Below are 12,556 nucleotides of genomic sequence, written 5' to 3' on the forward strand. Positions count from 1 at the left end.
CGGCTAGTTAGCTATAATAGCCAGATGTGCAACCCATTGAGCCACAGAGACAGCAAAATAGCTTAATTACAATGAAAATGTAAAATGTTATTAAAATTAAAACATGCAGCACATTTGACTATAAAGGTGACTTGACTTGAAATAAATGTTAATCAACTTTTGATCAAATATCTCAATGTTTGTGAGTTACTACATGCTGTGACATGACTACACAACTACACAAAGAACATGTTTTATAAAAAAAGGTGGACCTTTTCTGCGTTTATTACATTCTTTGTAGGTTTTATTCCAGTTCGGGCATGTCTTCATATCCCTCCTCTTCCTGCTGCCTCTTCAGCTCCTCAAGCTTCTCCTCGGCCTGCCTCTTGTGCTCCATGGCCCTCCTCATCTCTTCCTCCACCTCTTTCCTCGTTACATTCGGCACCTCTTCAACGTGGGCCTGTCGTTGGCCTCTGTCCGCCTCCACTTGCGTCGTCTTGGGCGCAGTGTCGTTGACCCACTCCTCATCCGAGTCGCTGATGTCATCGTCGTCAATGTCCCAGTCGGGACGTTGCGACTCCGGTGCATCGTCAGGATTTTCCGCCGCGGGTTCCGGCTCAGGCTTGTAATTCGGGTCCTCCAGTTTGCCCCACGCCACCTCGTCGGCTTTGCGGAGGGTGATCTCCACTTTCGACGGAACCATGTTGACGACGCTCTGCTGAACGCTGATGACCTGCAAGCCGACATCAACTCAAAATAGTGAATTATATTTGTTGATTGAAAACGTGAATGTCTCTCCTTCCTCCATTGCTCTTTTTGGACTACAGTATGAACACATGAGTTGTCGATGTGTTGAAAACCGAATGTTAAATTAATATTATTATTGAGTACTTTGGTGTTTGGAAACAGGTGTCCTCTTCTATTTCATTATTCATGAACTAGTAGTTTTACCTCGTCTTCTTTTGTGATACATAAAAGAGTCACTGTCATCTGATTACTTGACTGGAAAAAGCAACGCGTTACCCGAGTGGAAAACGTGGACATTTTGGATCACCGTGAAGGACACACAAAAGCCGTCGCGGATTAAAATTTGCTGTTGACCAGTGTTAGCTACGATAGCAATTAAGCATTTACGCACCCCCCAAAGGTGGAAGTCTCTCTTGAAGATCTTGTCGCTCTCAAACTGGATGTGACAGGAGATCACCGTCCCGTTGGCCTCGATGCAGCTGTACTCCGCGTTGGCGTTCTTGGCGTAGATCGTCACCACGACGCTCTTTGCCGTCTGGTGCCAGTCATGTCGACACGCCACCTTCTTCTTGTCCTGTCAACACGCACACAAACGTTGACTCACAGGTAGAGTGAAAATCTTTTTTCACATCTTCCCTTGCGACACACCTGCTTCGGGACCCAGCGATGTTTTGCGGCCATGCAGCCCTTCTGGTCCAGGAAAGCGTTAAAGTCCATGGTCCTGATGCAGCAGCAGCTCCAGTACTTATACCTGAGGTCGCAAGTCACAGACACACCATCAGCCCGGGATGATCCTGAGCGCATACTTTTGACACCCTTTGAGTACGTCTTACCCCTCATGGAAGACCGGCGCACCGGGGTGGTGTGTGCAGACCTCTAGGTCAGTTTCTGGGCCCTGATAGACCTGAAGACACAAGCACATTTGTGAAGATTGATTCTCAAAGTGGGGCATGGGTCGGGTACTGACAGCGGCTTTCGTAGAGACGTGCAAGAAAAAGGCTCCCTTACCGTTTTGCATCCTGAATTCTTGCATCGTGTGCCTGGCACAACACCTTGGCTCTCTGGCAAATTTCAAAACAAGAAAAATAAGTTTCAGTATGTGTAAAATAAATCAAATAAAACTTTAGGTTTTCTATTTTGCTTAAAGCATCTTTCAGACAATATTGAATTTTTTAGGCTTTGAAATTCACCAATTGAGGCCTGGAACTTTTGCAACACCGTTTCAATGTGAACTTCTGAGCCTTGGCAAGGGAACGCTTACAAAAACTGCCAAGGCAAAGTCAACATTTGGCCGATTGACACCTCATACCTTTCTTCTCCTTTTCAGCCCTCTCGTTCATGTCCAGTTTCTCCAGCTCCTTCACCAGGGACGGTGCCACTTTGACGGGCAGTTTGCTCTTGGGTTCTTCTGAACTGTGCATGCGCACCAGATGATATGTTGAAAAGGTGTGACCAAAATCATCGGCAACGACATTACTTGGCACGCGACGCACCTTGGTCTCTCTCTCAGCAGCTTTTCAGAAGATTTGGGTCCCCGGTAGATGATCTCCTGGCCATTGGAGTTTTTGCTGCCAGCTTTGTCAGACGACACCTCTGGTAACAGAGGTTCGCGTGGCTTTTTGTTACTGTGGTGCCCACGGGTGCAGCCCTATGAAGTAAAAAAACTTTCAGGTCACAATGTCCCAAAAAAAAAAAAAAAAAGTTTTACCTTGATGCAGAGAAATTCAGAGAAGTCCGTCGTCCTCTTGCGGCAGCACGACCACCCCTGAAGAAGCAGTTACGTTTGGGAAAAGTTCAATTTATTCTGCTCTTTGTTTGCATCGTGACATGTGTTACCTTCAGAGCATCGTGGAAGATGGGCATTCCGGGATGGAAGAGGCAGGAATCTTTGCAAAGAGAGAGAAAAATCAGGAGTACTGCAACTACGTCCAAACTGACTCACATGATTCAATAAACTACAGCAATAATAGTTTTTCAGAGGATAAAGAATATATGCCTGGGAGTATCTTTTAACGAGTTGCTGCACCGTTTGTTCCTATTTCCGCTGCCTAAAGTGTGGTAAATCAATGGTAAACTGCTCCATCTATTGCACTTGTTAATAGTTGTTGTCTCCACCTGTATTTTAATTTTATAATTCTATTTATACGCGTGAGGAAAAACTGGTTGAAAAATTGTGAGGCCTATTCAAGATTTGTCAAATGTCACTCACTGCTGCACCCAACAGGCAGTTAACAGCACTACATTTAAGAGGGAAAGGTGAGACTTTCCTCTTAAATGTTTGCAGCCATTGTTCATCGCAATACAGTGTTGAATTATGACCTTGCAAAGTCACTGTCATCAGATGACTCCACATACAAAAGTACCACATGAGATAAATTGTTACTGTGAAAAAAAAAAGGATTAGGGTGAGGCGTTACCGGCATCGCTGCTTGTTAGCATTAGGCTAGCATAAAATAAGATACAATTATGACAGGGAGAAAGTAGAAGACAAAAATGTAAATAAATATAAAATGTATGCATATTAAAAATGTTTATTTTCAGACGATTGTCTTTTTTTCACACACACAACGATCTTTGTTTCGCGTTTAATTTCACAGATAAATTTAACCGGGAGCGGCATTAAAGTGCTTGAAGTAGCAAAAAAAAAAAAAAAAAAAACAGCTTTCCCTCACTGGTGATCATCTGAACTAGAATGAATGAACTTGAAGAACTTCACATGGATCCAGACATTCATTCACACCCTCACCGGCCTCGTTGCAGTCTGCGTCAAATGTCTGCCCGCAGCCTTTGTTGTAGCACAGCAGCGCCATGTCGAGCCGTCCGCCGCGCAGCGGGTGCCTCCGACTTGTTCTTGTAGTCCGGGGGGGCCGCTTCTCCGCAAGTTTCTGCGGTCAGGAGAGATCCAGAAGGCGAAAGGGAGGCTCTCCCAGTGGACACTTCTCTTTCAGGCTGGGAGAAAGACAAAAATAGCAGCTCACCTCCCCCCTGTTACGCACTACAGCTGTTGAGGTTTATCTGCAGGCTGGGGGAACATTCCTTCTGGTGGTGGTGGGGGTCAGCTGTCACTCTGGACCTGGTGCCGCCGAGACTTACTGTGGACTCAACAAAACTAACATGCACGTCATTTGACTGGACTGACACAAAGTTAACGAGTCTATTAATTACATGCCATCGCTCAAGGATGAAGACAAGACACTCTTCTCGTAATGGAAAATGACTTTATTTCTTCCAAAAAAAAGACAGAAAACCAATCCTCTGAATAAACAAATATACTGCTGTAAAATAAAAGCCTGTGATTTTTGTCGTTTTGCCTTTCCATGCTCGATACAATCCATATAATTCTGCATTAAATAAATAGAAATCATGTACAAGGAAACCGATTGAAAGGTGGCACCAGCTCAAAAAGCGTTTGGCGACACTGAATGACAGAGGGAGGGTGTACATGAGCAGTGATATTACATCGGTGCCGCTGATATCTCTTCCATAATTCAATTTTGAAAAATCATAAATGAGCATAGTGCAGGATATGATGTAAAAAAAATGCCACCACTTTTCAGATTTTTTCCATAAAGCTGCAATACGCGAGGTGAACATTAGATGGCGGCAGAATCACAACAAAACTTAGACATCGTGACACATTTGGGGACACTTTGCTGCTGCGGCTCATCTACAACAGTAGTGAGCCCACCGAAAATATATGGGGGGGGGGGGGGGGCGATTCCATATGGGAATTGTGGTAAAATTGAATGATGGTCACCGTCACATCATGCTGTTTAGAAAAAGAACAATCAACGCTACAACCATGCACTCGCTGATTTGAACGTCACTTTCAAGGCTCATCCGTGTTTTCCTTCGGACCAGTAATAAGCATGAAATCAAGCCGAGGATCACAGCCCATGAATTAATTCGCCAATCATGAACGGGCAAAATCAAAGTCTCCCGAGACAAATGAGAGCTTGTCACGACACACAGGACCGGGCACCATGCAGAGGAAATAATGAAATACAAAACTGCAGAAGTGACAGTAGTTGCCAAACGGAGCAGGTCGGAGAGGTTTTGTGTTGTTTTTAATCTCGCCCGTCAGGTGAGGGGAGAGGGGGTGAAACATTTTACTGCTTTACTCTCTGGTGTCCAAGCGGGAACGCAAAAGCTAAACGCGCCTTTCAGATGCTACGGGAAAGGAATTCAGTCGCTTAAAGTAAATTAAACGTCACCTTGACAATGTTGCTTGTTTGTGAGAGCTGCGCGCGCAGAGCACGACGTGGTCAAGTTCCCAGGGTGAATTGAATACACGCTTGACGGCGACATCTTGTGTCAAAGTGCTGAGTAGAGGTGTCCCGACCACATTTTTTTCCGCATTCGAGCCCGTTTGATTTCTTTCCACAGTAAACAACAAATGTACATTCTTATTTAGAAGTGTGTCTTAATTGTATGACGACGAATCCATTCTACCCTTGGGGCACACATTTGCTTGTCACAAAAGAATTGACACACGCGAGGCTCGTATTCGAAGGTAGTCTAAATATGTCACATTTGTTAACCCGTCACTCTTTCAATTCGGACTTAGTTTGCAGTATTTTTCGAATTGTCGACTATCAGCCACGTGAGCAAAATCTTTTCACATCCGGGTCAGCGGCCCTTTTTTTCATATTTCTTTTTATCCTCGACTAACAAACCTGAATCATTTCATTGTTTAGTATAAAACTAAGCTATTGCTTTTGCATTTGGCAAGGTCTTTGTCGCTTTGTGACCTCTAAAAATTAAGGGGGGGGGGGGAAATCATGTTTTTTTTTTTTTGCTGACACTGATCAGCTGTAAATTACATTATCGTCCCCAATGTCTCCATCAAATTGGGACAACTTGGGGCCCCATGATCACATGATTTGCTGTGGACATTCAAGCGCCTGAGCAGATGCCGCATAGGCTGCTGACCTGCTTCAACAGAGGCACAGATGAGACCGGTTTACAAAGCAAAAAGAGGGAATAGCGCAAAGCCGAACAACAAGGCCAGTAGCCTCCAAATATGTTGCCAAAAAAAAAAAAGTGAGACACACTAAAGATTGAAAGAAACGAAAGTAGTACAGGACGAGGCAGGAAATCTACGGCACGAGGAGTCTAACGCTAACACAAGACGGTAACGAGAAGCGTTCAAGAGCGACATCTATCCAATAGCAACGGTGATGATCGAGGCGAGCACGAGCATCATTCGTGTTTACATATCTACACACAGCAAAAGTGTGGACGAGGCAGGCAAGAAGAAGCAGCGTTCTAGAAGACAGGAGACAAAAGCATGGTAGGACTAGAACTGCTATGGAGGTCTGGATGAAGACAACTGACGGGGGCCGGGGCTGGGAGTAGAAAAAGTCCATTGTTCAAATGGCAGGAACATTTTGTTACCTGCTAAAGTGGCTGGTGTGGTTACACAAACTGTAAAACTCCAAACTTTTTTTTTTTTGGACACCAGAAAGTAGACCCGACAGCTGCGGCTTGATCACATCAGTGCAAAACTCTGCGTCTGCATTTTTTTGCAACAAAATAAGCACGTGTGTCTTTGACAATGTCGTGACTTTGAGAACTAGCCCTCGATGAAAACGTACGTAGAATGACACACCGACACGTGTTGACAAATCATTGCGATGGAATGCTTTGGGTGACCTTTTGCACAAGACAACATTTGACGCCAACATTTTGTTCAAAAACCGGAAGAATTGGGGCGGGGGGAGGGCACACTAAAAGACACTTAAATAGAATCAGTGCAATTTCAGTGATTCAAAATGTCCGATGGAAACGAGCACAGACATTCACTGAGCACAACAAGGAAACACGCAACCTCTGTGGCCATTACATGGATCCGCTTAGTGAGGCTTACCGGCAGGGGAGGAAAAAAAAATTGTCATAAAACAGTTAAATCAAGGGGAGCCACCGTCATTGGGGGATTAGCACGTGGAAATTGTTTCACGTACTGGACGCCTCCTTTGATGGAGAAGATAATAGAAAAGAAAGCTTTCCACTTCTATGGGCTGGTAAAATAAATGTCAAACACAAAAGGGAGCTCAGAGAAATGTATGCGTATTATCACATGGCCAGCCGTTAAAACATTTGTGATCCTGCTAGCGCGCTCAAGTCTCACTCGTGAGACAATTTAGCGCATGAGGAGAAGAGCTTTGAGATTTTCAAAAAAATAGTGTTGCATAACCGATTCCGACCTTGTTAAATCAAATGTGAGAAATCGCATAGGAAATAGCAACACTGAGGGGGGAGAAAAAGTCATAATTCAATTATTTTTCAAAACGCGTACTTCAAAGCTGAATTTTTACACTGGGGAAAAAACCCCAGTTGAATTCACTCGATTTTATTTCGTTAAGTGGCTGCACAAAATAAAAGTAGACGATACAACCAGATGACCTTATTCCATGCAACCACTCGACACAATAAAATTGAGTAAATTTAACAAATGCTTTTTTTCAGTGCTGTGCGGACAACTTGGCGTAGGACATCGAAAAATAGCCCGGAGGGCTTCCCATGTCCACATGTCAACCTGCTTGGCCTCCGCTACGAGATGCTTTGTGAGCAGGCTTTCAAGAAGCAGCGCCAACACGCATGACGAAGGATTCAATCGCATTCTGCTCACCTCCTGCTTGTCACGCAAACATGCTATCACAACTCGGGCCCGCGTTTCGGTGCGGCTTGAATATGACGTGGGGGGGGGGGGGCAAAACAATTACCATAATCACAAGAGTGGACTCACAGATCGGCTGGCACATGGGGGGAGTGGTTTCAGGGGAGGATGCTTGTCTGAAGCAGCCGCCGCACGCACACACACACGTCCTCACACAGACAGTTGCAGGCCGACGCAGCCAAAAGGGGACAAAGTAGCACCAGTATGAAATAAAGCTAATGTGGCAGCAAAGACCCTCACCTCAGTCACATGCATCCTCCCCACCGTCGCCAATCTGACACACCCGTTTCTGTCAGCCTCAAACATCCGGCAATGCAGCGAGCTACCCATGCATCCGTACATACATACACACACACACACACTCGCGTGTTGCTTCAGACAACGGCAATCCCTCCAGCCTCATCAACTTGCTTTGGCGGCATCGGTTGCGTCGCAGTCTTTGTCCGTTTAAGCTTGATCAAATAATCGCTCGTCTTGTGTGTTTGTCTTCTTTGTGATAATTTGTCGCTTTTGGCACTCAACTCCCCCTCCACCCGCCCTTGACTGGATTACATAAACTGCATCTGAATAAAGACAGAAAGATTGCAGAAAATAAAGCGGCACACCAGGAAAGGAAAAAAAAAAGTGCGCACACTAACTAGCGTTATATCTCAAATTCCATAGAAGTCAACGACGTAATCTCACCTGGGCTCCAGGCATGGCTGCAAAGGGATTAGTGGGTCTGAGGACAGGCTGGTTATACATCATAGGCTGAGGAGCCATGACTGGGACCCCACCCACCTGACCCATCTGGGGGGGTACCTACACAGGAAAAAAAAATGGCACAGTCAGAAACTCTAAAATTGTCTTCTATGCACTTCCCTTCCAAAAGTCCTGGAATGGGACGGTCAATTCCTTTGTGTTGACGCTGCCATCCCAATACTTTTGGAAGGGACAGTCTGGTCACTCTTGTATAAAAACCCTCCACTGTTTGCGAGATAAATTTGTTCAACATATCACAAAACATTCAATCAACACGATGGTTGTTGGAGTAGAGGCTGTTTATATTCTCAATCTATATAAAAACATGTTCCAAAGTGTACTATTTAGATAATGGTTCCCCTCACCATTCCATACACAGGCACTTGTGGTGTCGTCATGGGGAAAGCCACGGGAGCTGGAGCCTTGAAGGAAATGGGAAATAACTCAGAAGTGGTCGGGGGAGGAAAAAAAAAAGATTTGAGGCGGATGCCAGCGTAGCAGAGCTCCTCTGGGAATTGAAATGGAGTGTATAAGCTTTAGTGCGTGGAAAAGTTGCTGCCTGTGCCTGTAGTATGAATTGTTGACACCGGAAGCAATAAAAGTAATCCCCGGTCCAGTGTACGCATGAGGAGCAAACATTAAATGTTGGTCAAGTGGAGATTCGGTGCAAGTACAGTATAACAATGGCGAACATTTAAGTCTTGCCCTCTGATTCAATACAACTAATTGGCAAGTTAGAATGCAAATATAGGCCCCATAGCAGCCACTGCTTCCCGCACGGCAACGTGGCAATTGAACGTCCTGGAAGACTCGTTCACAATAGTCAGGCAATGACACGCTGACATGTTGGCCGCAGTTTTACTATTCGCATGGGCCTCCAAGCACAGAAGCGTGCAAATGTAACAAAAGCATTTTTTTCCCCCCACCACAGTTGGGGAATGCCAACAGATGCGTAATCGTTGCCTTCTAGCGTCAAGAGTAAAAACAGATTTGACAGGGAACGGCACAAGAAAAAGGCGGCTTATCACCAAGTCGCGTTAGTGGATCGGTACTTACATAACTAGTATAGAACATTCCATTCTGCAACAGGATGCAACAGGAAAAAGAGACAAAAAGACACAAAGATGAGTGGACAGATAAACAGTAAAAAGGGGGTGGGGGGGAGAAGTGTGAGGGAAGAAAGACCCAAAGAGAAAGACAAAGGAATAAAAACGCAAAAGACAGAAACGGGCGGAGGGTCAAGCGCCGCAGACGAGGAGTCGAGGGCAAAGCTGTGTAACATCATCGCAAGCAGATGACGAAGCAAAACCGAGATGCGATAAATGTGAAGCAAGCAAAGTGAGGAAAGGAAGACGAGGGGATGGCGCTGCAAAACTGCCGGAAGAAGCGCATGAGAGGAGGTCAAGCGGAGCAGGAAGTGCTGATTCCAACGAATTGCAGCGAGAGGAATGGCGACCAAAAAAAAAAAAAAAAAAAAGTACATTCTGAAAAACAAGGTTCATGATAAGCTTGTCTTCATGTACACAATGCAAGCACCATGCGCGCATCTTACCACGTGTGGCACAGGCATGGGAGGCGGGACCATGGGGGCGGGGCTCCACTGGGTGGTGGACATGGTCTTGTTCTGCCAGTTCTGGCCGCCCGTCAGCTTCTTCTCCCCGGGCTGGTTCCATTGCATGTCCGGCCTGGAGGGCCAACAGCAGAAAGACAAGACCAGGACATGTCATGATTTTTCACTTGAACCAAAACACACGGGCAGTGAGATTTAGGCAGTTCAGACAGGAGTGAGAAGAGTTCTAAAGCAGCGACACTAGCCGAAAAGCCCAGACTACAAACTGACTGTTCAGTCAGCCCCCCTCCAAAAAAATAAATGGAATTAAAAAATACCCTCTTGTCGCTTTTTCACATTTTTATGAGTGACATGATATGCACGCGCACTCATGGCCAACGACGAGGCACACTAAAGCAGCCAAGCCAGCTGGCCATCCAAAGCATGGGATGCATTTTTCGTGGTGGAGAATAAGCAAGCTTGCTAAAACTCCACAGCGCAATTGTGGTGGATAACCACCGGCTCAACTTCTTATGTAGCTATAGATTGAGTTCGAATGGATCAGACTTACTTCTTGGATGGGGTTCCACCAAACTGCAGATCTGAGAAAAGAAGACGACTCAGGCGATCACCAACATTTGACCAGCGAGACAGACTGCAACAGCACGGCATTCCAGATGTTTCACTCACTGCCTACAAGGTTGGCCAGGGAGGAGTCCAGGTCATTGGCGAGCAGCTTTCCTCCAGACTGGAAGACCATTTGCGGCGGGAGAGGATGGGCGGCATGTATGGGAACTGTCGGCTTCAGCAGATCTCCCAGGGTGTCAAAACCTGCGGCGGCGATACAAGCCGCCCTGTGATCGGAATCGATTTCCATACCCGCCCTGCGCACGCTCAAAAGACGTGCGTGTGCTCGCGAGGGTGGACTCGTTGTGAATCTGTCAATGTGTCGCCAGTGGGCCCAAATGGCAGCAAGCAATTTGCCGTGCCGGCGCGTGAGCGTCGCTGGCGGGGTTAACATACTCGGGATGTCAGCATTCGTTTGAGCTAATGAGTCAGTAATACTGCCCCGTTGCTGCTTACAAGCCAGGAAGTGTTTCAGCCTGGTGGTGGTCGAGCAACAAGGCTTTAAAATAAAGGCCATATGAAAATGGATGTGTGTGTGGGGGGGGGGGGGGGGGGGGGAAGCCAAAACTGGTTGCAAGATAACCACGCTGGCCACGTGAAGCACAGAGGGGAGTAGAAAAAGAAAGAAAGGAACAAAAGTGGGGGGGTAGTAGTTAGCAAGAGGTTTGTAGAGCTGATGGTAGTGCTGACACAAGACATCCAGCACACACTTTTCCTGCTAGCCTCGCACATGGGAGAAGGGAAGCCAGGAAGGAAGGCCGCATATGGTGGAAGGAAAAAAAAGTAGAAAAAGAAAAATGAGCACCAAAAAAGTGTTGCTCAGTCTTATGTGCAAATGAGTTTAAAACAGGGAAAAAAAAATTCTTACATGGTCAAGCAGATTTGCATCGACTGCAGAAGGGTTTTGCAACATATCTCCCACAGGAAAGTAGTTAATTCTCATGATGTACAATTTAGATTAAAAAAAAAAAACAACCTCTGGCACTGTCTCAGTGAAGCCTGCTGGCTACGAGTGAATTATGAGTGCGGAGGGGGAGAAGGGAAGGAAAGAAAAATTTCTCTTGAGAAGATCAAATAGAGCAGAGGGCAGTGAGACGTGAAGGTGATAAAACACGGCGTGTTCGATTGGAATAGCAAACGCGGTAAAAATGTCGCACGCACAGGGGGAGAGGGGGGTGGGAGAACAAAAGACCGCTTTTCAGAGATGTTATGCGCGACGTGTACAATGCACGGCGAAAGAGATTCTAGGAGAAGAGCAGATGGAACCGAGTTGCCTGGGCGATTCCTGCCAAGTGTGATGGCGCAGGCAAAATGAATGCTGGTGTTGAAGCAACGGACAGAAAAAAAACCAACAAAAAAACAGACGAGACAAAGCAAAAATGGCAAAAGGAGGCGTAGGAAGAGGCAGATACATGTACACAGACACACATGGCAAAAAACATGGGCATAAAAAAAAAATAATAATAAATCACGGTGGTGAGATGCGGCCAGTCAAGCAGATGGGTTGGCAGTCCGAAAGGCAGCTTTTAATGCATTACGGAGACAGAGGGAGAAGCCAGAGGCACAAAGGACACATGAACAATTAAGCACATTCGTATCAACGTCGCAATGGAGTAGAATACGAGTTTTAAATCTCAAAGGCTGCAATTTGGGGAAAAACAACAACAACAACAAAAAGGTGCTCATTTTGGTTGGTCGGTGGATACAAATATATTTTTTTCATATTAATTCACGGCTCAGTTGCCTTTATTTTAGCACAAGCCTAAACGACGAAGGCAAGGTACGGCCTGGCAGAAATAACTTTTTGGCAGAAAAAAATACAAATTGCCAACTAATTGGCAAATGACTTAAAATTATACATATATATATTTTAAATGGGGACATAACTTACAACCACAACAAAAAAAAGGGAATAAAGCGACTGTCCTTTAAAATAAGGAGCTACATTTTCAATCACCATTGTACATTTTGACTCTTCTTTCCAATACACGTTCAAAAGAAAAACAACAACATCACCGAATGGCACATGCATCGGCGGCTGGTGTGAAACAGCTGGCTGATTAAAGTCCAGGAGTCGTGCTGATGGATGGGAGCTATCAGAGTGGAGATCCACTAGAAAATAATTGCACCTTGATTGTACACTAACAGGAAGAAAGGCGCAAGAAGAGATGTAGCTGAACAGGTGTACGCCAGAGAAGGTTTGAAGGAACGAAAACGGAAGGCCCTTTTATTTC

The 12,556-nt window shown here is 45.6% G+C and overlaps 2 protein-coding genes across 19 annotated transcripts in view; both read right to left on the minus strand.

The window, feature by feature from the left end:
• Positions 1 to 248: 248 nt before the first annotated feature.
• LOC147209246 (cysteine and histidine-rich domain-containing protein 1) lies at positions 249 to 3,875 on the minus strand. 2 transcript variants are annotated; one of them, XM_086105001.1, is made up of 11 exons: positions 3,705 to 3,871; positions 3,473 to 3,611; positions 2,563 to 2,612; positions 2,435 to 2,491; positions 2,220 to 2,374; positions 2,036 to 2,139; positions 1,735 to 1,787; positions 1,560 to 1,630; positions 1,375 to 1,477; positions 1,118 to 1,300; positions 249 to 712 (listed from the first exon to the last, which is right to left on the minus strand). In XM_086105001.1, exons 2-11 carry the CDS (start codon positions 3,534 to 3,536, stop codon positions 284 to 286), a joined length of 1,269 nt encoding a protein of 422 aa, XP_085961127.1. In that variant the 5' UTR covers positions 3,537 to 3,611; positions 3,705 to 3,871; the 3' UTR covers positions 249 to 283. The 2 variants fall into 2 exon arrangements, with proteins under 2 accessions (XP_085961127.1, XP_085961126.1); XM_086105000.1 differs by having other exon boundaries at positions 3,473 to 3,875.
• A 49-nt stretch (positions 3,876 to 3,924) lies between these two features.
• Positions 3,925 to 12,556, minus strand: part of LOC147209247 (phosphatidylinositol-binding clathrin assembly protein) — a 34,838-nt gene continuing 26,206 nt past the window's right edge. For 10 of the 17 annotated variants that reach the window (XM_086104990.1, XM_086104988.1, XM_086104986.1 and 7 more), the window contains 7 exons: positions 10,386 to 10,526; positions 10,267 to 10,297; positions 9,699 to 9,843; positions 9,203 to 9,226; positions 8,512 to 8,568; positions 8,090 to 8,206; positions 3,925 to 7,968 (listed from right to left, as the gene is read on the minus strand). In XM_086104990.1, coding sequence (XP_085961116.1) covers positions 7,954 to 7,968; positions 8,090 to 8,206; positions 8,512 to 8,568; positions 9,203 to 9,226; positions 9,699 to 9,843; positions 10,267 to 10,297; positions 10,386 to 10,526 — 530 coding nt within the window. In that variant the 3' untranslated portion in view covers positions 3,925 to 7,953. Of the gene's footprint in view, positions 7,969 to 8,089; positions 8,207 to 8,511; positions 8,569 to 9,202; positions 9,227 to 9,698; positions 9,844 to 10,265; positions 10,298 to 10,385; positions 10,527 to 12,556 lie in introns of all 17 variants that reach the window. The other 7 variants (XM_086104997.1, XM_086104992.1, XM_086104996.1 and 4 more) reach the window with 4 other exon arrangements.

Source organism: Hippocampus guttulatus, chromosome 2, assembly GCF_054856545.1.
Source record: "Hippocampus guttulatus isolate MCC_2025c chromosome 2, RoL_Hgut_1.0, whole genome shotgun sequence".
NCBI lineage: Eukaryota > Metazoa > Chordata > Actinopteri > Syngnathiformes > Syngnathidae > Hippocampus > Hippocampus guttulatus.